At 33.9% G+C, this 23,944-nt stretch overlaps 3 protein-coding genes across 8 annotated transcripts; 2 read left to right on the forward strand and 1 right to left on the reverse strand.

The window, feature by feature from the left end:
• Positions 1 to 1,041: 1,041 nt before the first annotated feature.
• On the forward strand, positions 1,042 to 8,256 carry LOC142528820 (transcription factor EMB1444). 6 transcript variants are annotated; one of them, XM_075634011.1, is made up of 11 exons: positions 1,042 to 2,108; positions 2,280 to 2,441; positions 2,762 to 2,846; positions 3,502 to 3,543; positions 4,406 to 4,465; positions 5,089 to 5,205; positions 5,323 to 6,357; positions 6,443 to 6,544; positions 7,067 to 7,204; positions 7,422 to 7,547; positions 7,832 to 8,255. In XM_075634011.1, the coding sequence occupies exons 1-11, from the start codon at positions 2,014 to 2,016 to the stop codon at positions 7,910 to 7,912; spliced, it is 2,043 nt and encodes a 680-aa protein (XP_075490126.1). In that variant the 5' UTR covers positions 1,042 to 2,013; the 3' UTR covers positions 7,913 to 8,255. The 6 variants fall into 6 exon arrangements, with proteins under 6 accessions (XP_075490126.1, XP_075490128.1, XP_075490127.1 ...); XM_075634013.1 differs by having other exon boundaries at positions 7,838 to 8,255; XM_075634012.1 differs by having other exon boundaries at positions 5,323 to 6,354; positions 7,832 to 8,253.
• Positions 8,257 to 19,573: 11,317 nt separating this feature from the next.
• On the forward strand, positions 19,574 to 20,912 carry LOC142529548 (LOB domain-containing protein 29-like). The gene is made up of 2 exons (XM_075635097.1): positions 19,574 to 19,909; positions 20,351 to 20,912. The coding sequence occupies exons 1-2, from the start codon at positions 19,631 to 19,633 to the stop codon at positions 20,687 to 20,689; spliced, it is 618 nt and encodes a 205-aa protein (XP_075491212.1). The 5' UTR covers positions 19,574 to 19,630; the 3' UTR covers positions 20,690 to 20,912.
• A 1,352-nt stretch (positions 20,913 to 22,264) lies between these two features.
• LOC142528200 (LOB domain-containing protein 16-like) lies at positions 22,265 to 22,945 on the reverse strand. The gene is made up of 2 exons (XM_075633226.1): positions 22,664 to 22,945; positions 22,265 to 22,582 (listed from the first exon to the last, which is right to left on the reverse strand). Exons 1-2 carry the CDS (start codon positions 22,943 to 22,945, stop codon positions 22,265 to 22,267), a joined length of 600 nt encoding a protein of 199 aa, XP_075489341.1.
• Positions 22,946 to 23,944: the final 999 nt, after the last annotated feature.

Consider the following 23,944-nt stretch of genomic DNA (forward strand, 5'->3'; position numbering starts at 1 on the left):
ATATTCACAATAAAAAGTAATTCACTTAGCATAAAAAGTAATATTTTTTCATGGATGACTCAAATAAGAGGTCTGTCTCGCAAAATACGACCAGTGAGACCGTCTTACACAAGTTTTTGCTTTTTTTTTTCAATTTATCTCATCATTGAATACATTAAATAATTTCAACAATTTTTTTTATTTTATTTAAATATTAATTAAATAAAATAAAAAATTTCTAAAATTTATTTTTTTAATAACTTTCTTGATTAATAAAAAAACACATATAAACCTGAATATAAAAGGCGAAATAGCATATTCATATGCTATGTCTTAACTACATGTTATTAATACATTAATCTAAAAAAATTCCGATGAAATGTGCTTAGATTTGTGGAGTTGGTGGGGCTGCGAAAAGGTGTAAAAGAAAATTTTGATGAGGGGAGAATAAGAAGCAAATTTATTCACACTGATATTATTTTGTTTGCCACAAAAGTGGACTAAATTCAAAAGCACACCTCATTTTCCATCATAATGTGATACATGTAACAATAATATTATGTAATTTCATTTTAAGTTTCCAGTAGCTTTGCATAATATTTAATCATTTTTTGTTTGAGTAGGTCTTTTGTGAGATATTCTCATAAATCTTTGTCTGTGAGACGAGTCAACCTTACCGATATTCACAATAAAAAGTAATACTCTTAGTATAAAAAATAATATTTTTCATGGATGACACAAATAAAAGATCCGTCTCACAAAATACGACTCGTAACACCGCCTTGCATAAATTTTTGCTTTCTTTGTTTAGCTTATATCATTTTTCTCTTTTTCAATTTATATGTTAGATCCTTACATGTTTTTTTTTATAATGAAAATAACTAATATAGAACAAAAGATTTCCGATAATTCTAAATATTAAAATTTAATATTTATTTATAAATGATCATATTTATGATAGTTAATCGAATTATTTAATATTAGTTATTTTGTTTTTTGAAAAGGCAAAACGAAAAATATTTCGGGATATAATGGACATTTAAACAATATGCGGCGCAAAGTGCCCAGCGGAGGATTAGAGAAAGCGCGGGTGTCAACTGTAGCGTCGACAAAAGCTGAACACTTTCTTTGTATATAAAGAGCAAAGCTTTTGAGTTCGAAGAAAATTTAGAGGAAATATACGATTGAATCAAGTTTTCATCTTTCTATTCTCGAGAACCCACTTTTCTTTTCTCCTTTAACGTAGAGGGTTGTCTTTTTCGAGTTCTCTTCTCCCCTGAAATGTTGTGATTGATGCTTGATATTCGTGATCGAAACTCTAATGGCAGCAAACGGATTCCGTTGCTCGTTTTTTCTGTGCTGAGTTTCGTTTTGAACCTGTGTGTTGAGTTATTTGTATTCCGGAAGCTGAAAGTTAATGAACGGAAAGAAACTGCCATGGACTGCTCAATGTCGTTTGATATACGATAACTAGCTGGTTTTTTGCTTCCTTGTTCGTTAGATTGAGTGTTTCAGTTGGATTTCTAAATCTTTTTTTAGTTTCTTGGAGTTGGAGTCTTTTGGTTGTAGTGAATTCTGGAAGGCTGTGGTTGGTTTGTTGCTCTTCTGTGAGGAATTTCAGTAAAGGTTATTCTGAGGGTTTCTGTGATGTTTCTTCAGGTTGAAGTGTGATCAAATATGGAGAATTGCTTGAAGGGTGGGACATGAATGGTGTTTTCCTAGATTTTTGTGCTGTTTTTTTTTGTTGTATTTTTGTGAGACAAAAGTTTGTACTTTGATTGTTGCTTGGCACTTGGGTTAGTGTGTAATAGTGGGAGAGGAGATGGAGAAGGATGATAGAATGTTGCTGCCAACGGTGGGTCCTGTAATCAAGAGACGGGTGAGAAGGAAACAAGCCGGGAGAGGATCTTACAGGGGAAGCTAGGATCAGGAATTTTACTTCAAAGACGGGGTTGAACATAGGTATTTTGCGGGTTTCTTTCCATTTAGAATTGGGTTCTGAATTAGGATTTTCGTTTGCTGGGAGGAGGAAAGATGGAAAGCCAATTACAGCAGATGCTGAGGAGCCTTTGTTTTAACACTGGCTGGAAGTATGCAATTTTCTGGAAGCTCAAACATCAAGAACAGATGTGAGTGCCATTACTAGTTTCTGGTCTGAATTTCAAGATTTTTTTATTCAATAAAATCACCATTACTGATAGTTTTCGGCTTGTCAAAGAATTTTCATGGGTAGTGACCCATTGTAGATTGGTTCTTTATTTACTAATTTTAACAGCTTTTACACCTGCAAATTTATGCAGGATATTGACTTGGGAGGATGCCTATTATGACGGCAATCTATACCCAGATAAGAAATATTTCATCGAGGCAGCTCACAGCTTGAATTATGGGCTATATTCGCATGATCTGTTGGGCTTAGCCGTGGCAAAGATGTCATATCAAGTATATTCTCTCGGGGAAGGGTATGGCTTGTTTTTTAGCATGTCCAAAATTTCCTCACATCCATATTTTACCGGGCTTGTTTTTGTTTTTGTTTTACTTGTGTTTGTGTTTGTTTGTGTTTGTTTTTGTTTTTGTTTTTTTTTTTTTATAACTAAAATCGACTATTATTGTAGCTAATGCTTGTGGCAACATCAATATGTCTCTGAGGGTCAATGTTTTATGAGTGAATTTTGTAGAAACCAATGATTTCTTTAACTTCTTTTTTTTTTTAAGATTTGTTTCTTGAAAGATGCACACATGTTTGATTTGTTTGAGTTTTCTCATCTTTCTATTTGCGCAGGATTGTTGGACAAGTGGCAGTTTCTGGGAAGCATTCATGGATTTACTCAGATAAGCATGTTGCCGATTTTTCCTCCACATCGGAGGTCTGGAATCTTTTTCTTACGATGTTGAAATGATTCATTTATGGAATAGAGCTATTTTCATAATTTAATTCTTGTTGTGACATCCAGTACAAAACTGATGGTTATTGTGAGAGAAAATAGTGCGGTTTACGTAGTTTTTTATTATTATGTTGTTAACTAAAATTTAGCTTTTTTACTTGAGACATTGTTGTTATAACTTAAGTAGTTGTTAATTGCATAAGAATTTGGTAATTCTTAGTGTAATTGCATTGTTATAGTTCACCTGGTTTAGTGCCCTATATTTGGTCCCCACTCACATATTTGTAAGAAAGATAAAAAGCACACTTTGATTGTTGCACGTGGTCCTAGTGTTAGAATTTTCCATTTGGAATATACGGGGGCGTGATTTTTTGTACCAGGTTAGGGATGCTTTGATTACTGGAAATCACAACAGGAAGGGGTCTCATGTTTATGAATTTTGGTTTAATTATGAGAACTGTGGTACGGAGTACGGTGGTTATTTCCCTCTCAATAGAAGAGTCTTTGGAATATGAAACTGAAATGGGAGATATGGCAATGAAAGTGTTGATGAATGTTGTGAAACTTTTTGCTTCTTTATTGCAAATCACATGGTGCCTTTTCACCCGTTCTAATTGAAAAAGTTTATTATTTCCAGACTTTTGATGGATGGCAAAATCAATTTTCAGCTGGCATTAAGGTGAATCTGTCATCCTATTTGTTTCTATTTTATACTATCAATTCTTATGTCATTATGTGATTGTTTCAGTGATAAAGTGAAATCATCCATTCAAACAGAGTGGCAACTAAACTCATGCTTAAGTGGCTTCTGAAAATATTTCCTTTATATTTCAAAAAATATATGTGTGTGTGTCTATATATATATATATATATATATATATATATTTCCTTTATGGCAATGGTTAGGGCTACGAAATAAGAACCTGAGTAGAATACTGAGGAAATATTTGAAGTTGGTGTTGAAGTTGGGCTACATGTTTGATTTGAGTGTGTTTTGTACATGAGTATAAACTTGTTGAGTTGGAGCTCAACTAATAATGCTTGTGGCTGGAGCTTGAATTTTGAATTGAGTACTTAAAATTACATGACCGGTTGTGAATCCTGATCAATGATAAAAATAATCAGCTTTGTTGCTTAAATGAACTCATTTCTAAACTGGCTCGAGCTCGATAAGTACCAATCTGAATCTAAACATTGTCAAGAATATATTGGCAGCTTCAATTACAGCCTGATGGAAATGGTAGAGAAAACCAGCTGAGCAAATTCTTCGCTAATATCTTCACATTTTGCTATTTATTTCTCATCATTTCTTTGTTCTTCCTTTTTCATCGCACCAAGACAAAATAATTCCTTGGTGTTTGTAACAATCGGCTTTTGATTTATTAAGAAAGCTCAAGTGATATCTCATGTCCTTCGAAATTCTACTGGCCATTTTGTTTCTTTTGGAAAGCAGCTTCTGAACCTATGTTGTATATAACAACCTTGACCCTCTTCGGATTTTGTTGAGGTGTGTTAATGATGGCGGATTTCTTATCTCGCAGACCATTGCAGTTGTGGCAGTTATTCCACATGGAGTCGTACAAATTGGTTGTTTGCATAAAGTATGCCATTTTCTAACTCAACTGTCCTCTTTGCTTCTTGTGATTTTTTATGCTGGGCACACTGGAAAAATTGATCAATTACATGCGCTTGTTGGCTGATAGTGCTTTGTATCGGTAGCATAGCCAATGAAGTAACTTATGTTTTCTTTTTTGATAAAAATATTTTGATAGATGAGGTATGTTATTATATATGTGTTCTAATCACAGATGCCATGAGGTCATTTGTGCTTGATATCATGATGTTTTCTTGATTTGAGAAAGTTGGGTAGACCTTGTTTGCCCTATCCTGCATCATTGTCTATACTTCAGTTAAACGAGTTGATGAATAAATATATTTTTTCCTTTGGTTAACATTTGTTTGTGCAATATAGTAACAACTCACCTCTACATTTAAAAACCTAAAGAAACAGACAGGAACGACAAATTAGGCTCCAAATTTCCTGAATTCTGCTTGATATTTTTCCAGCCACCATCATTGGTTGTCTGGATGATGACATTAAATAAGCACTTAGTTTAAAAATACTTACATAAAGGGGCCTCTAATAGTTAATGCCGTAATCCTAATCCCGTTCTCCTGATATGGAAATTACATTTAATTTTTTTTTTATGTTTGAGCTGATCAGATCTCTGAGGATTTGAAATTGATCAAGCACATCAGAAATGTTTTTTCTGATCTGCAAGATTCTTTAGCTGGTGGTATTCACAGTTCACTTCATAATACCCTAGAAAATTCTTGTCTAGTGAGTCTCTCTTTCTCTTCTCTCTATTATCACACTTTCTACTTATCCACGTGTATTTACGTATAAAGTCGATAAACTCATTTTCCCCCTCTTGCATGTTGCTACATGACTTGTCAGTCAGATGCGTGTGTGAGAATTCCGAATTCAGCAGGAAATCATGACCATAAAATGATTTTGGGCAGCTCTTTTTATGACGATGGGACGAGTTTGTGTTCTCAGTTTCTTTCATCCATTGGGAGTAATCACGCGTCTATTTCTCCTCTATCGGGAGGCTGTTTAACACTCAAAATGAAGATGCATGAAAGATCAGAGTGCTCAATGCCGGAGAATGAAATTTCACTTCCCTCAAGTTCTGAAAGTATTCTTACAAGGAAGAAAAGACAAGAAGCAATGGGATCTTTTCGTGAGATTAAGTGTGGAGAAGAAACAAATGACCTCAAGGATTTGGGAAAAAGACCAGAAATCTTGAGTCTCCCATTTCAGGATCAAAGTGAATTTTATGTTCCAGAAACTCCAAGTGAGCAGTTGCATCCAGACTTCGAGAGGAATCTAGAAATAGAAAGCAAGTTTGATAATTTTGAGATGCATCTTTCTCCTTTCCGTTTTTCTTCTGGCTATGAGCTGTATGAAGCACTGGGACCCTCTTTTAGAAAGCAGAATGGCTATGTCTGGGAAGAAGGAAAAAAAAACTCTGATATGGTTATTGAAAATCCCGAGGGAATGGGTAGTAGCAGTTTGCTGATGGAGAACCCTGATATGCACCTTTTGGATGCATTGGTGGTCAAAGTTAGTGGTAAAGATGATGATGCAAACACTGCGAAATCATGCCAAGAGACCGAGGAGAGTCTCTTTTCTGCAGAAAGAACACCTTGCAGCAGTGTTGGTACCATTAGATCCACAGGCTACTCATTTGATCGAGCCACATCAAGTAGCTTGAACTCGGTACCATGTGGTGTTGAGTCTTTGAAAGGTCTTTTGTCTCCCAGCTCTAGCAGAGGGAGTGGACTTTTGGAAAGGCCGCGGGAACCAGTTAAGATGAATAAAAAGAGAACCAGGACTGGTGAAAATTCTAGGCCAAGGCCAAGGGACAGGCAATTGATACAAGATCGAATAAAGGAGTTGCGAGAGCTTGTTCCCAGTGGATCAAAAGTGGTGTCGATACCTATTTTTTTCCTGATTTTGAAGCGTTTCTTTTTATTTTCCATATAATATGTGCTGAAACTTCTAAATGACACAGTGCAGTATTGATTCACTTCTTGAGCAAACAATCAAACACATGCTCTTTTTGCAAAGCATCACCAAGCATGCGGAGAAGCTGCATAAATGCTCTGCATCAAAGGTAAGGATTTAATATTGCTCAATCCAAGGTCCTATCACTCCTATTGGTTGGAATTCACTACTTCAACCTTTCTTCTCACTCATTGGAATATATTTACTAATGAGTGGGAGTTGGCACACAATCTCGAGGTTCTACTATTGTGGTGATGCTTTTGAGGTTCACTAGAATAAATGCAAAGAGATGATAAATTTAGAAATGTGACTGTAATAAACCCTGTTGTGGGCCACACAGGTTCATTTGTATTGCCAGTAAGCTCGAACAACTGCATTAACAACTTAATTTGGTGATGGAATTTTATAAAATGAATTCTTTGCAACGAAAAGAGCATAATATGTTTGCTAAGGAGAACTTCCATTCCACAAAGACGTTATCGTGAATTCTGTAGCGGCATGTTTGCATCTTTCGAATGCAAATTCTATTGAAACTGTGTATGGATAGCCAAGAATTGAGTACCAACTGGATTGAATTTGCTACATGTTATATATGATTTGTTTTAATCTAAGAACAAATGTGATTTTACAGTTGCTTGACAAGAACACAGATATGTGGAGATTTTCAAGTGAGCAGGGTTCGAGTTGGGCCATGGAAGTGGGAAATAACTCCAAAGTTTTCCCAATAATAGTGGAAAACATAAATATGCATGGACAAATGCTTGTTAAGGTATCGAAATGTTTCGTTATCCATTCATATTTTCTGCAGCCAACGACAAGAATGCATAGTTTTTAACCATCAAATGGAATTTTTCTCATCAAAGAGTAGAAAGTTTATACTCGTCGAAGTTTGCATAGCAAGAGTTGACTGTGGCGGGAAAAGAAAACACATCATATATATATTCTTATCTTCTAATCTTCATTATTACCCCTTTTTATCTACGTAGATGTTGTGTGAACGGCGCAGCCAGTTTCTCGATATAGCAGAAACCATCAGAAGTTTGGGTTTAACTATTCTGAAAGGTGTTTCAGAAGCATATGGAAATAAGACCTGGATATGCTTTGTGGTTGAGGTATAAATCTTACTGTAAGTGATATATATATATATATATATATATATATATTCAGGGAATCGATTCACATCTGGCATGTTTCCTGAAGTGGCATTCCATTTGGTGAAGTAAATAGTGTCAAAAAAATTGGTAAAGGCAGTTGCTGATTGTTGGAATATGGAGATCTAGAATCCCAAGACTTTCATACGTTGTCTTTCACGATCATTGACTCGTGAAGTTTCTTTTGTTATGCACAAGCTTCTCTCTTATTCGTTCATTTTCTAATGGTAGCATTACCTGCCTAGGGACAGAACAACAAAAGCATGCACCGGATGGATGTTTTATGGTCTCTGATGCAGATTTTGCAATCTAAGAGTTCTAGTTAGTCTCCTCTTTCTCTAAGCATTGGTTTCGTGATCCATTCACCTCAAATTCAACCTCTAGAGGCAGCTGTCGACCACGGGAATTTAATTTTCATGCTTCTTCACTATGACCACTGAGTGTATTTTCTTCTTGTTGTCACTTACAATATCTGGTTTCTTTTGGCATTTTTGTCAGATTAATAGATTGAGTGAGATTTCTTTTTAAGAAATTCGCGTGTGTTATGGTTTTCAAATATGTATTATCGGTTGTCGATGCTACATTTTGATCGCTTCAAAATTTGGCATTTGTAATAAGCTATAGTCGCATCATAATTAAGCTTAGCTTATTTTTTTTCTTTTCTTTTTTTGAGAGAATAATAAGCTAGCTTTTAATTGCCAAAAAAAAATAATAATAAATTCTCCAACAATATACTAAATGGATGGCAACGGGGCGACCCCAACAATAACTTGGACCCGAATCTGCCTTGCCGTCCACAAATCAGGCGGGTCCAATTCGATTTTTTATTGACCAAATGACACCCGTTTTTATAAAATAATAAAATTAATGTCTATTGTGTTCGGTGGCTATTTGTTTACAAAAATGTTACATTTTTTTATTTTATCATTTTTTGTTTTCGTGAAAGATGTGAACTACATAAACACGCAACACATGTATCAAAGTATTAATATATAATAAAAAAAATTTAAAAATTAGTGCATTCATTAAAATTACATTTAAACCATTACGTTTCAATAATATGTTAACCATAATAGACGAAAATATTCAGTTTCTAAACCCCGTTGATCGAGTTTTAAGTTATGTTTATAAATATTTTATAAAAATAATTATTTACAACCCGTTTAACCGAATTTAGACCCGTCTCAAATGGAACGAGTTTAACATTAAACCCGATCCATTCTTATATAAATACGTCCAACAAAATGTGAAATCGAAGTTGGACGATATGTGTGGATTGGGCCTATAGCCATAAAACACATTCACAGAGAAAGAAGCCCATAAAGTTTTGTCCTTCCCCATCCCCACCACCCGGTCCCGGTGGAGTCCTCGAGATGTCTCCATATTTCACCGACCTACTACCGTGAAATGTTCGAATTGCCCATTAAACAGTTCTTCAACATCGTGGGTCTGTTCTCTTCTTAATTAAATGAATTAATAATTTTTAACGTTTAATTTTCTTGTATATTTTAGTAGAAGCATTAGATTGTTTAAGAAGGATGGTTCTTACAAGAAATACGTGTACAGCTGTATTGTGAAGCGCTTCCAGTGGTCGAAGGCAGGTGATGATGAGTTCAAAGGAAGAAAGGATTTTGATAAGTTCGATAAAGACCTCGCAAATTATGATTCGAGAATCAGCAGGTATAGTTCAGGGGAGGATGATTTTAGCATTTATAATAAAAAATGAAAGCCGGATATTGCTTGGATCGCTAAAGCTATGGAACCCGCTTTACAGTTGTGAACGTGGGCTATTCCGGCAGGTTCTTGTGTTTTATCCTATCTTTCAATGTATTTGCAGAAAAAGTTTATATTTTTTTCTGAATAAATTGTTCACCATTTGGATTTTAAGTATGATTAATCTGTTGAATGTTTTCTAATTTGCATTTATGTGAGGGAGGTAAAGTGACGATGTTTTCGAATATTGTGAGTTTGTAAACCTCTTCGTGACTTAGATAAATTTGAATTGGAAATTAATTAGCCTGTTGGTACCATTAATAATGGAGATGGGCTTTTTTCCTGGCCTATAAAAGGATGAAGAATGGGAGATGGGGCAAAAGCTTGAAGTTGATGTGTAATTCAATTCTTGAACTTGATCTAGTCTTGTAAAATCCATGAAAATATGATGGATTTTTCTCTGTTATTTTTTTTTAAAAAAATAAATAAATAAAATTCATGTTTACGGATTTTATAATATAAAATTAGATGGATTAGCATCATTAGCAGCCGAAGAAAGTAATTTTCCTTAAACAGAGGGAGGACATCTTTGGGAATGATGGGACCTCATTCATCAAATTTACGTGGAAGCAAGAGTACTTTATTCAAATTGAGAACCCACGTTGTGACGCCATTATGCAGAACATGACAACTTTGGAGGCAAATATGCGGCGGCATGTTTCCTCCGTCGCCTGTCTAGTCAAATAAAACTTCTTGGCTTCATTCCATGTACCATTTATGTTTTATTTCTTGCTTTTTTTTGCAATAATTAGAAATAAACGAGTCAAGCATTGTTACGATAAGTTTAGAATGAAGTATTTTAGCCCCATAATCTTTGATTAATCATCATGTTGGATATTATACATCAATGAAGCGAATCAAGTTTTTAACGAGTTTTTTGAGCTAATATATTTTCCGTAAATGAAATCCTAAACTTTATTTTTAAAAAAATAGAATTCTTGATTAGCAAGCCAACAAAATTAATTATCCATTAAATAATTAGAATATATTTCTCTCTTTAATTCTAAGTAAAAGAGTTTTTTGAGCCAATATCTATTACATCAATTAATTACGTCTTATTTACTTATTAATAATCGAGTATGTTGCTTCCAATGTCTAGGGTTAGAAGTTGTCTTATTATTATACAAATATATATATATATATATATATATATATATATATATATATATATTCGAAGCTAGAAGTCACGTCCAAGTCCAGTCCCTTTTCTTAATGAACAAAAACAAAAACATCCCTTTCATTACATCTCTTAATAAGGCATCCTAAATGTTTATACTAAATTATTTAGATATAGAATCCCTATATTATGGTTTGGACTTTGAAGATTTGCCTCCTCTTCAAACTACACTTTACTTTAATTAAAACATTAATCATTGGCGAGTTTTGGAATATTATTTTCTATGTTAAGCTTGATATTTTTTAAAATAACATCTTAATATATAGTTGTAGGTTTTTTATGTGACGGTCTCACGGACGGTCAATCATGTTCATATTTACAATAAAAATAATATTTTTTAATGAGTGACCAAAGTAGAATACATGTCTCATAAAATTGACTCGTAAGATCGTATCACATGAGTTTTTGTGATTGTCAAACAATGATATGTAGTATCCAAGATTTCATTTTTTTCCCCAGTCAGAAATGTTTGAAAGAGATATTATTTGCACCCAAATTTATATTACGTAAATAACGTTGGAGCGTAAATAACATTGACCAAATCGAATTACTTAAAGTTATTTCGAGCTTTAATGAGACAATTGTTTTCTTAAGTGAGAAATTAGCAATATAATGTTATTATTTTATGATTATTATATGAAGAAACGAAAAACCCTAGATATATTTGCAATCATCCATACACGTGCGTCGGACCCACGTGCAAACTGTTTGTCTGCTTGACTAGAAATAGGAATGGCCGTATGTCGGCATCGCTTTCCAACACCAATCTTTTATCAATCAACCCAAACATGCCCTTTCTTTCACTTCAAAACCCTTATTTATTTTAGTCTAGATGTTATGTATAATTGTATCTTGAACTCAAAATATCATTACAAATTTGATATTTTCGTGTTTGATAGGCTATAACTCATCGACATATTCTTTAATAATTTCTTTATATATATGTATGTATGTATAATTCATGAATAAATTAAACAAAATGACTTGGAAATTGTTATAATTAACTCTCCAAAGTACGAAAATTGGAATAATACATGTAAAACAATCTTGTTTTAAAGAATGTATTAAGGTCACAAAAAGTCTAACCAAGAAACAGGATTTCACCTGGATTCAATTTTTGTTCGGAAGAAAAACAAAAACATAAAAAGATAAGATAAAAACCCATTTTAATCTTGCACGTAAAACTTAATATTTTTTATGAGAGAGCGGAGATAATATTTAAAAGAGTAGGTTTCTTGTGAGACGATCTCACAAATCTTTATATGTGAGACGGGTCAACTCTACCGATATTCACAATAAAAAGTAATACTCTTAGCATAAAAAATAATATTTTTCATGAATGACCCAAATAAGATATCCATCTCAAAAATTACGACTCGTGAAACCGTCTCACACAAGTTTTTGTCTATTTAAAATATATCCTAAGTTATATAATTATAATTTGATTAAAAAAATAGAATTATTGATGATCAATATTCTATAAGTTAATTTTAGTATATTATAAATATGTACGTCGGAACATATATTTTAATTTAATGTTCCTAATTAGGCTGATATTGGATATTTAATTCATTAACAAGTTGTGTACAGCTTTAGAAGTTGAACTGATCTCGAATTGTTTATTATTTATAAGGGTAAAGAATTAATAATTGACCACGTTGTTTATCTGTACGTACTATATACCACGAATCTAGGTGATTAATGTCTCTTTCGGCTTTCTTTTTAACTTTTTTATATACTCATAATATTAGTTAAATCCAATATATTTTGCCCACTTACGTAAAACATGTGTGGCGATTAATTTTTAACACGAATTTATGATTCATTAGTTTGACAAATCAAATAGATAATAATGATATTATTTATCTATGAGTGAGTCTCTTATGAGACGGTCTCACGAAACTTTATTTGTGAGATGGGTCAACTCTGTTCATATATACAATAAAAGAAATATTTGCCAATGGTTAACCCAAATAAAATATATGTTTCATAAAATTGACTCATGATACCGTCTCGCAAGAGTTTTTGTGTCTCACATATACCGGAGTAAAAATTTATTCGCAATCCTATTTTTAAATATGTATGAAAATCACAATTTCAATCTTTTATATATCTGATCACATTGCGATTTTGGTTCTTTACAAAAGCTACTTCTTAGGTCTATACTTTGACATTTCGAACGAGCAACTTTGGATGTTAATTTCTCATTCATTAAAGTGTGAACAAGCAAGGATTACCTAGATAATTAAGTTCATATGGTGTAGTGTTTCTGATAGATTAGTTGAGAACCCCTCCTCACATTATTGTCCCTATAAGTTGATTATTTTAAGGATCACGATGAGTTTACATTACTTCTTGTCTGAATATATAATTGTTTTGTCTTCTTGGTTTAGTGGCCAACAAATACACTTGATTTAAGTTAATTATTGAGAGTCGAAGAGATTAGAGACAAGATATATACCAACGGCACACGCGAAAAGGACACCATGCATTTTACCTTCAAAATCATGTGTACTATATGTATTATCAATCAACTATGATGTCCAAAACATGACATATAAAAAATTAACTTATGATACTATTATGATTTATTACTAAAATTAAAGACTGAGCATTGGGTACTACTTTATCAAAAGATATGATTTGCGATAATCATACAATTCAAATATTTTACAACGTAAAATGCAAGATTTTGATCGTTTTACCATAAAAGTAATTGTTGTTCCAAACAAGAATGGAGTTCAAGTATGAAAAAAGGTGTGTTGTAAATTTTAGTTTGTCAGAAATAGATTGATGCAGGTAATGTTAAAAGTAAAAATTAGGGAAAATATATTTAATATCAACTCATACATGTCTCAAATAATTTTAAAATATTTTCATTTTTTGATGACGACGACGACGATGAAGCACAGAAATGTACACGTGAAAAGCTCAAAGTTAATTATAGGGTAAAGAACCTGCCAAATTACTAAATAATTGTAGAATCATTGAGAGCCACCATTGTTCTGCGTGCTTAATTTTTTTAATAAAAATAAATTAAAAACATAGGAACTACCAATTGATCACAAGGAAACATGATCACCCTACAAGCCTCCTAACTTTCTCCATTAACTAGAAAAGTACAAAATCTCCACCTACAATTAAACACTTACGTGTAAAATTTGATCACGATTATCGATCTTTAATATTTTTAAAAAACGATGACAAAAAAATGAAAAATCATAAGTTACAAGATCAAAAATATAATTTTTCTTGATAGAGTAGTGTAGAAATATGTGTCATATTCTAGTTTTCTTATCTTAGGAATTACCGATAGTGTTTAAATTTTAAACTCTTGATATTATCAAGGGTTGTTAGTTTGCTTCCTTTATTCTAGCTTTTTAGTTTTTCCTCCTCTTGTATTTAAACTCTGATTGATGAATAATAAAATAGACACTTAAAAGCATATGTTGTCTCAGATTTCTTTATGGTATCAGAGCAATGACAAAATATGGAAACAACTATGGCTTCGCCTCGACTTCATCTGATCCTACCACAAACTCCCAACCAAACACAGATCACTTCTCTGCCCAAGTCACGAGTCACAAACTCAACGGGCAAAATTATTTGCAGTGGTCTCAATCTGTCTTAATGTTCATTTGTGGTAAAAGCAAGGATGATTATATCACAGGTGCAGCTACAGCTCCGAAGGAAGATGATTCTACATTCAAAGCGTGGAAAGCCAACAATAATATGGTCATGTCATGGCTTGTCAACTCCATGACTCCTGAAATTGGTGAGAATTTTCTGCTATATGCCACTGCTGCCGAGATATGGGAAGCAGCCAAGGTAACCTTCTCCAGTTCTGAAAACACTTCCGAAGTGTTTGAGACTGAGAGCCTCCTCTATGAGCTAAGGCAAGGTGATCTTTCTGTCACTCAATATTTTAGCACACTCACGAGACATTGGCAGAAAATAGATCTCATCGACATTCAAAAGTGGACTTGTCCTGAAGATGGTAAACTCTATAGACAAATCGTTGAAACCAAGCGTGTTTTTAAGTTCTTGTCTGGACTCAACAAAGAACTGGATGAGGCCCGTGGGCGTGTCATAAGCATCAAGCCATTACCCTCACTCAGAGAGGTATTCTCTGTTATTCAACATGAAGAGAGTCGAAGGAAAATTATGATGTGTGATTCCACAACACCTGTCTCAGATGCTTCTGCTTTGGCAGCCTCTGTTGAACCACAGAATCAGATACATGCTACCAAGGTTTCAAATGACAAAAGGAACCACAAAACACGTCCCTATTGTGAGCATTGCCGTCGTCCAGGACACACGAGAGAAACATGCTGGAAGATTCATGGCAAACCTCATGACTGGAAGTCATCTCGATCCATTGAGCAAGAGTCCCGAGGAAATGCAGCCTCAACCACACTATTTAGCAAGGATCAGTTAGAACTTCTCCAGAGTTTAATCAACCAGTCACATCAGATTCAAGCTCCACTGGCTCCGTCTCCTTCAACTACTGGAGGTGCTAATGTTGCTCAAAGAGGTAACATATCTCAGGCTGTTCACACCAGATCAAATTATTCATCCTCATGGATAGTTGATTCTGGAGCCTCTGATCATATGACTGGTAACCGGAGTCTATTTTCAGCATACTCACCTTGTGATAAGACAATTACAGTTAGTATAGCTGATGGTTCTAAGTCAGACGTTGTGGGTATTGGGACCGTGAATATCTCTCCTACATTACAACTTAAATCTGTATTTTTTGTTCCAAACTTGGACTGTAATTTACTGTCTGTTCATAAGCTAAATACAGATTTAAAATGTCTCACTCAATTCACGGCAAACTCATGTGTTTTTCAGGACTTGGACTCGGGGAAGATGATTGGCAGTGCTGATATTCAAGAAGGATTATATCTTCTCAAACACCCTGATCCACCACCAGTTCCAACTTCAAACTTGGCATCTAGGTTTAGTTCAATTTCTGGTAATAATGATCAAGAAATTATGATGCTTCATTGTAGACTTGGTCACCCTAATTTTGTGTATCTCTCACGATTATTTCCATCGTTATTTTTGAATAAGAATGCCAAGTTAATGCACTGTGATATTTGCCAACTCTCGAAGCATACACGTAATGTTTATCCCCCTAAACCATACAAAGCTACTCATCATTTTTCTATGATCCATAGTGATATTTGGGGTCCATCTAGAGTACCTAATGTAACTAATACCAAATGGTTCTTACTCTTTGTGGATGACCACACTCGGTTAAGTTGGGTATTTTTAATGAAAGCCAAATCAGAAACTAGCAAAATATTTAAACAATTCCATGCCATGATTCAAACTCAATTCAATACCAATATCCAAATTGTTCACACTGATAATGAAAGCGAATATTTCAATTCTGTTCTTGGTGATTATTTCGTCTCTCATGGTATTGTTCATACTAGTTCTTGTGTCAAAACTCCCCAGCAAAATGAAATTGCAGAACGAAAAAATAGACATCTCTTAGAAGTTGCTCGGTCTATTATGTTCACGTCCAACGTTCCAAACCACTTCTGGGGGGAGGCTGTACTCACCGCAACTTACCTCATCAATAGAATGCCATCCAGGGTACTAAATTTCTCAACCCCGTGTCAAATATTACTCAAAACCTTTCCAAGCACTAGGTTACTCCTCAATATATCACCAAAAATCTTTGGATGTTCAGCTTTTATCCATCTATATGACCAAAGTAAACTTGCTCCAAAGTCCCTTAAATGCATTTTCTTAGGGTACGCTCCTTCCCAAAAAGGTTACAAATGTTACTCACCATCTCACAGAAAATTCTTTCACACTATGGATGTCACTTTCCTAGAACACAAACCTTTTTACCCCAACTCTTCCATTCAAGGGGAGAATGTGAGCGAATATCAGAATTGGGAGTACACATACCAAGATCAATTTGATGTTCCTTCTGTGGTTCCTTCTGTGTCGATAACCACAGGTGTTTCTAATGCTCCTACTGCATCGGTTCCTACAACTCAAATTCAAGCTCCACCAGATATTCGAGTTCAGGGCTGCCAAGAATCAACCACAACTCCAATGTCCCCTGACCATGATCCAGGTACATCTGAACTTGGTAGCAGCTCCAATACTGACTCTATAACTGTTAATGAACTAGATTTGCCTATTGCATTGAGAAAAACAGCTCGTACTCACACCCCATATCAGATTGAAGACTATGTTTACTATGGGAAATTGTCATCTCAATACCGAGCTTATGTTTCTCAAGTGGATCAAGTGAACATACCTAATACAGTGTACGAAGCACTTGCCATTCCAGATTGGAAAAAGGCTACTTATGAAGAGATTAGAGCACTGGAGAAAAATAATACATGGGAGATCACTGTATTGCCTCCTGGAAAGCGTACGGTTGGGTGCAGATGGCTATTTACGGTGAAACACAATGCTGATGGTACAATTGAAAGGCTAAAATCTCGACTTGTTGCAAGAGGTTACACTCAGACATATGAGATTGATTATCAGGAGACTTTTGCTCCAGTTGCTAAACACAACACCATACGAGTTCTTTTATCTTTAGCAGCAAATTTGGACTGGCCACTTCACCAACTTGATGTGAAGAATGCATTCCTCAATGGTGATCTCACAGAAGAAGTATATATGGATATCCCTCCTGGATTTGAAAATCAACGCACTCGTGGCAAGGTGTGTAAATTGAAGAAGTCTCTGTACGGTTTAAAGCAAAGTCCACGTGCATGGTTCAATAGATTTTCACGAGTACTCAAACAATATGGTTATTCTCAAAGTCAGGCAGATCACACATTGTTCTCTAAGCATACACACAGTGGAAAGATTACCATATTGAGTGTATATGTCGATGATATTATAATCACAGGAGACAACGAGGAGGAGATTAAGTGCTTGAAGCAGATTCTAGCTACTGAATTTGAAGTGAAAGATCTAGGAAATTTAATGTATTTTCTAGGCATGGAAGTAGCTCGTTCCCAGACAGGTATTTCTGTATCTCAACGCAAGTATACTCTTGATCTTCTAAAAGAAACGGGCATGCTTGGATGTAAACCATCTGAAACACCTATGGAGCCGAATTTAAAGCTTGATGCTGGAGAATCTGAAACTGCAGTAGAGAGGGGGAGATATCAAAGGTTGGTTGGAAAGCTTATTTACCTAGCTAACACCAGACCTGACATTAGCTTTGCAGTGAGCCTTGTCAGTCGATTTATGAGCAATCCCAAGGAATCTCACATGGAAGCTGTTTTCAAAATTCTTAGATACCTAAAGGGTTCACCTGGCAAAGGTTTATTCTTCAGAAAGAACACCAGTCGAAGCTTAGAAGTGTTTACAGATGCTGATTGGGCTGGTTCGAAAACTGACAGGAAGTCTACCTCAGGTTATTGCACTTTTGTTTGGGGTAATTTGGTTACATGGAGGAGCAAGAAGCAATCAGTCGTTGCTCGGAGTAGTGCAGAAGCTGAATATAGGGCTCTAGCTCACGGGATTTGCGAAGGAATTTGGCTAAAACGCCTACTCAAAAGTTTACAAATTCCATTTGAACACTCCATCCATCTCCACTGTGACAATGAAGCAGCCCTGAGCATAGCCAAGAATCCAGTTCACCATGATCGAACTAAGCACATTGAGCTTGATAGACATTTCATTATTGAGAAGATTGAGAATCAAGATATTGCATTACACTATGTTCCATCACGTCTCCAATTTGCAGACATTCTCACTAAGGCCTTACTCCGTCCTATGTTTAATAACTTGTGTGGCAAGCTAAACCTCATGAATGTTTATGGTTCAGCTTGAGGGGGAGTATAGAAATATGTGTCATATTCTAGTTTCCTTATCTTAGGAATTACCGATAGTGTATTTAAGTTTTAAACTATTGATATTATCAAGGGTTGTTAGTTTGTTTCCTTTATTCTAGCTTTTTAGTTTTTCCTCCTCTTGTATTTAAACTCTGATTGATGAATAATAAAATAGACACTTAAAAGCATATGTTGTCTCAAATTTCTTTAAGTAGTATTCTATAAAAGGAGTTGAAAGGAAAACAGCTGAAATCAAACTGTTCTAAACTAGGATTTATAATATATAGAAAATCTAACAATTAATTAAATTAAACGATTCAAATGAAAGAGATTTCTTCATCTTCACATCTTCACTAACTTTACATATCGAATAGCTATACATTATACAAGGGAATACCAGTCAAAGTTTGTATTAATTGGAGCATTAAATATTTGGTCCATAATTACAATATGATTAATCGAAGTTGATTAATTTTTTGGTAGGACATCAGCATCGGTCTGAAGCTATATTGCTAATGTAATTTTCTTGAGTTAATTTCTCACCGTCATTCATTCATTAATTATAATGTTGAATACTCACTGCCAGCTCGAATCTTCAAGAAATTTGACACAAAACTTAATTCTTTTAAAAATAAAAAATTTATAAATTTGACTATATCAATATGCATATAAAAAATAAAGTACAAAATAAATCAAGTTATTTAACTAAAATCTATTTTTATTCCGACGAAATCGCTAGCTAGTTTTCACAAAACATATTAAAAATAACTTGAAAAAAAAACATGTTACAAATATTTTTATTACATCATCAAATTTTATCTGAATAGAATTCACGAGCCAGTTGAAATGTTGGAAAATAATACTGACAATAAAACATAGAATTTCCCCCATCCTTGCAGTCATTTCAGTAGAAATTTTCTGACAATTATCAGAAGCCAAGCTATAAAATCTAATCGTAGAAGGAAAAATTAAGAAGAGAATGGGTTTGGTTTATATTAGCTCTTTTGTCATGCAAGGAAACTGAATGGAATCTTAAACCAAATTTTATTTATAAAAAAATATATATGACAGAGGTTAAAGAGCACATTTATCATTAAAAATAACGAGAATGTAGCCCAGTAAGGGAACCACATGTAATAAATTACACAATAAAATATGATCTCTCTGGTATTTATAAACTAACCTTAGTACCATTGCAAATATAATCAAAACCCATTAAAGATCAGCAGCCACTGAAACCCCAAAAAGATCAAGAAACTTGTTCTAAAATGGCGGGTTCTGGTTCCCCTTGCGGCGCCTGCAAATTCTTGAGAAGAAAATGTGCGAGGGGTTGTGTTTTTGCACCTTATTTCTGCCATGAAAACGGTGCTACACATTTTGCAGCTATACATAAGGTTTTTGGGGCCAGTAATGTGTCCAAACTGCTAACTCATCTTCCGGTGAGTGATCGGTGTGAAGCAGCGGTCACGATTTCGTATGAAGCTCAAGCTAGGCTGCAAGATCCTATTTATGGCTGCGTTTCACATATTTTTTCCCTCCAACAACAGGTTTGATTTGTTTTCATTTTTTCTTATTACGTCCAACTCTATATTTTCATTTCAACATTAGTGTATATACATATATATCACTTGATATAAGGCGTCACGGAAAAAGATCGAATTAAACGCTGGTTTTTTTTTTGTTCGATCACTGAATTATGGAATAATTCGAGAATAAGAACGAGGGAAATATATAATTTAGTGGATTTTTATGCTAAATATTTTCCTTGAGTGAGCAATTGGAGCGATCCTTGTCATAAATGCCGATATATTGTCCTTTTCAAATGAAAATATCGAAATTTTACAGCATATTTTTGTAAATATACAGATTTTTGCCCTGTCCTTTCCTAAAACAAAATTCCTGACTCATCCCATCTGAGTTTTTGAGTTCCTGCAAAGGAAAAATCTTGTTTTATTTCCATTAACCTTTTTTTCCTTCGATATTATCAGGTTGTGAATTTGCAAGCCCAACTGGCTTCTCTGAAGGAAGTAGCAGCTCAAGACATCATAAATAGCTCTGCAAACCCTAATTCTCAAAAGTTCTACAGTGAAAGCCATTCTTTCCCACAAGATATCCAAACATGGTGGCAATGTCACCAGAATCTGGGCGGCACCAATATTACTCAACATGATGCAAACTTTATCTCCAACAACATTGAAAGCAACACTGACTACTACGCAAATGGAGCCATGAATCTGAACCAATCAAATAACAGGAAGTGGCCTTGTCAAGATGATTCAGATGATTTTCAATCGATGGCTTTCAGGTACATTCAGCACGAAAACTGAAAAGGCTTCAAGGAAACACAATTCTTGGGCGAGGTCATGAAGAGATACTCTGGCAATTTTATGTTACTAAATTTACAAATTTTAATGAGAAATAAGCATTTTTGGAGACTCCAAAAGGAGGGAAACCTAGAAATGTTCTAGTGCCAGGCCATCAAATCCCACCCTATATGATTGTTTAGTTTTATCTAAGACCATTTGTAACATTGGATGTATAATTAATAAGTAGAATTATTTTTATGCGTAATATTCTCATGTGTTCTGGTTTGGGCTAGTTAATTTAATATTAGGATTAAGATAGTATAATCTTAAACCTTGATTAATTAATTAAGGCATAATTGTATACATATACTTGATTAATTATATAATCCATTATCATCAACCAAATTAAGCTAGCTGTTCTTGCATTAACATTCTGATACGAATATATACTCTGATATGGGGACGACTTAGACCTTGTTTTCTGATCTATACATGATCACGATTCACATATATATATCGGCTCTATACTAATCCAGAATCAAGTCATATGCTAGAGTTATTACGTATTTTTTCATTTATAAAACTCGAACGTGAGATATTGTTTTAAGCATTTGGTGGACAAGTTTTCTTGCTGGTTCAACATATATCATTAACTCAGTGATTGTGATTAGAGGAAAAAATAATTCATCATAATGAAGAGGTTTCTTTCAGCTATACATGTGGAAAATTAGTGTTCCACATATTATAAAGAAGAACATATCGAATAGTTTATTCTCGAACAACGGAAAATAATGTATTAATTAAATAGTAAACCACAAAGAAGTTTCTTTTTTCTTTTTTTCTAGTTTTTAGCTCAATCTCTTTATAAATATTGATAAAAAAAATTGAAGTGTTGTAAACTAGTGAAAAAATAATTATACTAATAATGATTTATGATATTCAAGGTAAAATGACTAAATTCGTCATATAAGTAAGCTTATTCAAATCTGGTCCTCTCAAAGTATGGTCATTGTGTTGTTTTTTGTTTTTTTGGCATTTAGCCATATTTTATCTAGTATACATTGATGTGACATCAAAAATTGTTGATAAAATTACGATCTTACTAACATGACATGTGTCTCCAGATTGAACTATAATCTATAGAAAAGAAAGAAATAATGTACTAGACTTTTGTTGATGTTTTTTATTAGTAAGATTTTTTGTATATTTTTTAAATTGGTTTAGTTACTTAAACAGAAACTGGGCTGGGTTTTTAGGAAACCCATTCCCAGAATTCAGGAAATGGGTTGAGCTTTCTTCAACTATTTTAATCTGGGCCATTTCGTGAATTTATTTATCTATTTTATAAACTATACTGTTCATAATAAATAATTTTAATAAGTGAATAAAGAATACAACTCATAATCAGGAAATATACATATTATAGTTCAAATTAGTCTGGCGTTCAAATCCAACTATCAAATTCTATTTCAAATGTTCATGAAAGATTAAATATTAGGACACGTATCTTGAAATATAAGACCTCAAAAATGACATTTGATTTAGTATTCAATATTCTTCATCATTCTGAATGCCAAAGCTTGGAGCTCACTTAAGTCAGTCTGTGAAGGTCTCTTCTTGCTGTACGTAGTAAATTGTTTCAATATCTCTGCAGCTTTGGATTTCTTGAATCACATTAATATTGATTGCATTATTCTGACTATGCTCGATCGAAGAATTGAGAGAACTCTGTGGCCAAACCGAATAATTCATGTAAGTTGGATGAGATTCATGAACATGTAATGATCCCACGTTTAATCCTCCCGAAATCATGCTGCTTGGCCATTGATTTTCAATATTATTTCTTGATGACTCCATCAGGTTCTGTCTCAGCTGAGCTTTAACCCGTATAAGTTGGGATTGCAGATACGCCGCCTGAATCAAGAACTAATGTTAAATCTCCAATCCCACGAATTAAAATCTGCACATATATTTCATGTATGATTCGCCGCTTACCTGCTGTTGTAAGGCGAAAATATGGGAGACGCAACCATAGACGGGATCTCGAATTCGGGCTTGAGCTTCGTAGGCAATGGTGACAACCGCCTCGCACCGATCAGGTACAGGCACATGCAGCAGAAGTTTAGCCACGTTGCTTGCTCCGACTACTTTGTGAACGGCTGCGAACCTTGCAGGGCCTTGCTCCGAGCAAAAATACGGTGCAAAGATGCACTCTGACACGCACTTGCGGCGGAGGAACTTGCATGCTCCGCAAGGAGAGCCGGTCCCGGTTGCCATACTTAAAATCAGCTAACCAAATATTTTACTTGTTTTATGAGCTTTACACCAGTTCCATTGGAAAAATACTTTATAGGTTTAAATTTATAAAATATAATATACTGTAATTTGAATGTGTATTCTTTTATAATTGTGGATGATCCTTTCGGTCAAATTGTATATATTTTACGCCGAACGCCGCATCTGGGAACTGCTGCTAAATTTTTGTTGGTTTCTTGAAATTGTTTATTTTATATATATACATACATATACATATATATAGACAAGATTAGATCTAATATCTAATCATGATAAATTTATTAATGTTGAAAAATATATTTAAAATGTGAGTATTGAATATTTGAATGTTGAAAATAAGAGTTGTAAATATTGAAAATTAGTGTGTGATGATGTAGGTAATGATGTATTTTATTTTTGGATTATTTGTAAAGATTTCCTATAAATAGATCTCTCATTTGTGAAGAAAATCACAATTGAGTAGAGAGAAAAATATTATAAAGTGTGTAGTTTGGTAAATTTTGAGAGTTTGAGATTTTTACTTTTTACCATAAATTTTTACTTTTTCACAACACGTTATCAGCACGAAGCTCTAAAAGTCCTACATACTTTTCCAAGCTCCAAACAGAAGAAAAATGTAACAAAAATAATTATATTTATTTTACTGTTATTTATTTATTGTGTATTTATTTAATATACAATATAATGTTATTATTAGAAATAATAAAAATAAATTTTTCATAAACTTGTTATAAATCCTGGGAGGATGTTAAGACGACATCCCACACTCCCGGTAAGGGATACGACAAGTATAAAAGCCTATAAGGTTTTTAAACAAAATAAATTATGACACTCATTATAATATTATGATATGATATACATAATTATTTAAACATGTCTAATATTATATATATCATATTATTATCATAAAATTATACAAATACATACCTTTATTTTTTTTGTACCCCAACGGTCATAAATGGTAAACAACGGCTATTTTTG

The sequence above is a fragment of the Primulina tabacum genome, chromosome 16 (genome assembly GCF_025594145.1).
Source record: "Primulina tabacum isolate GXHZ01 chromosome 16, ASM2559414v2, whole genome shotgun sequence".
NCBI classification, from domain to species: domain Eukaryota; kingdom Viridiplantae; phylum Streptophyta; class Magnoliopsida; order Lamiales; family Gesneriaceae; genus Primulina; species Primulina tabacum.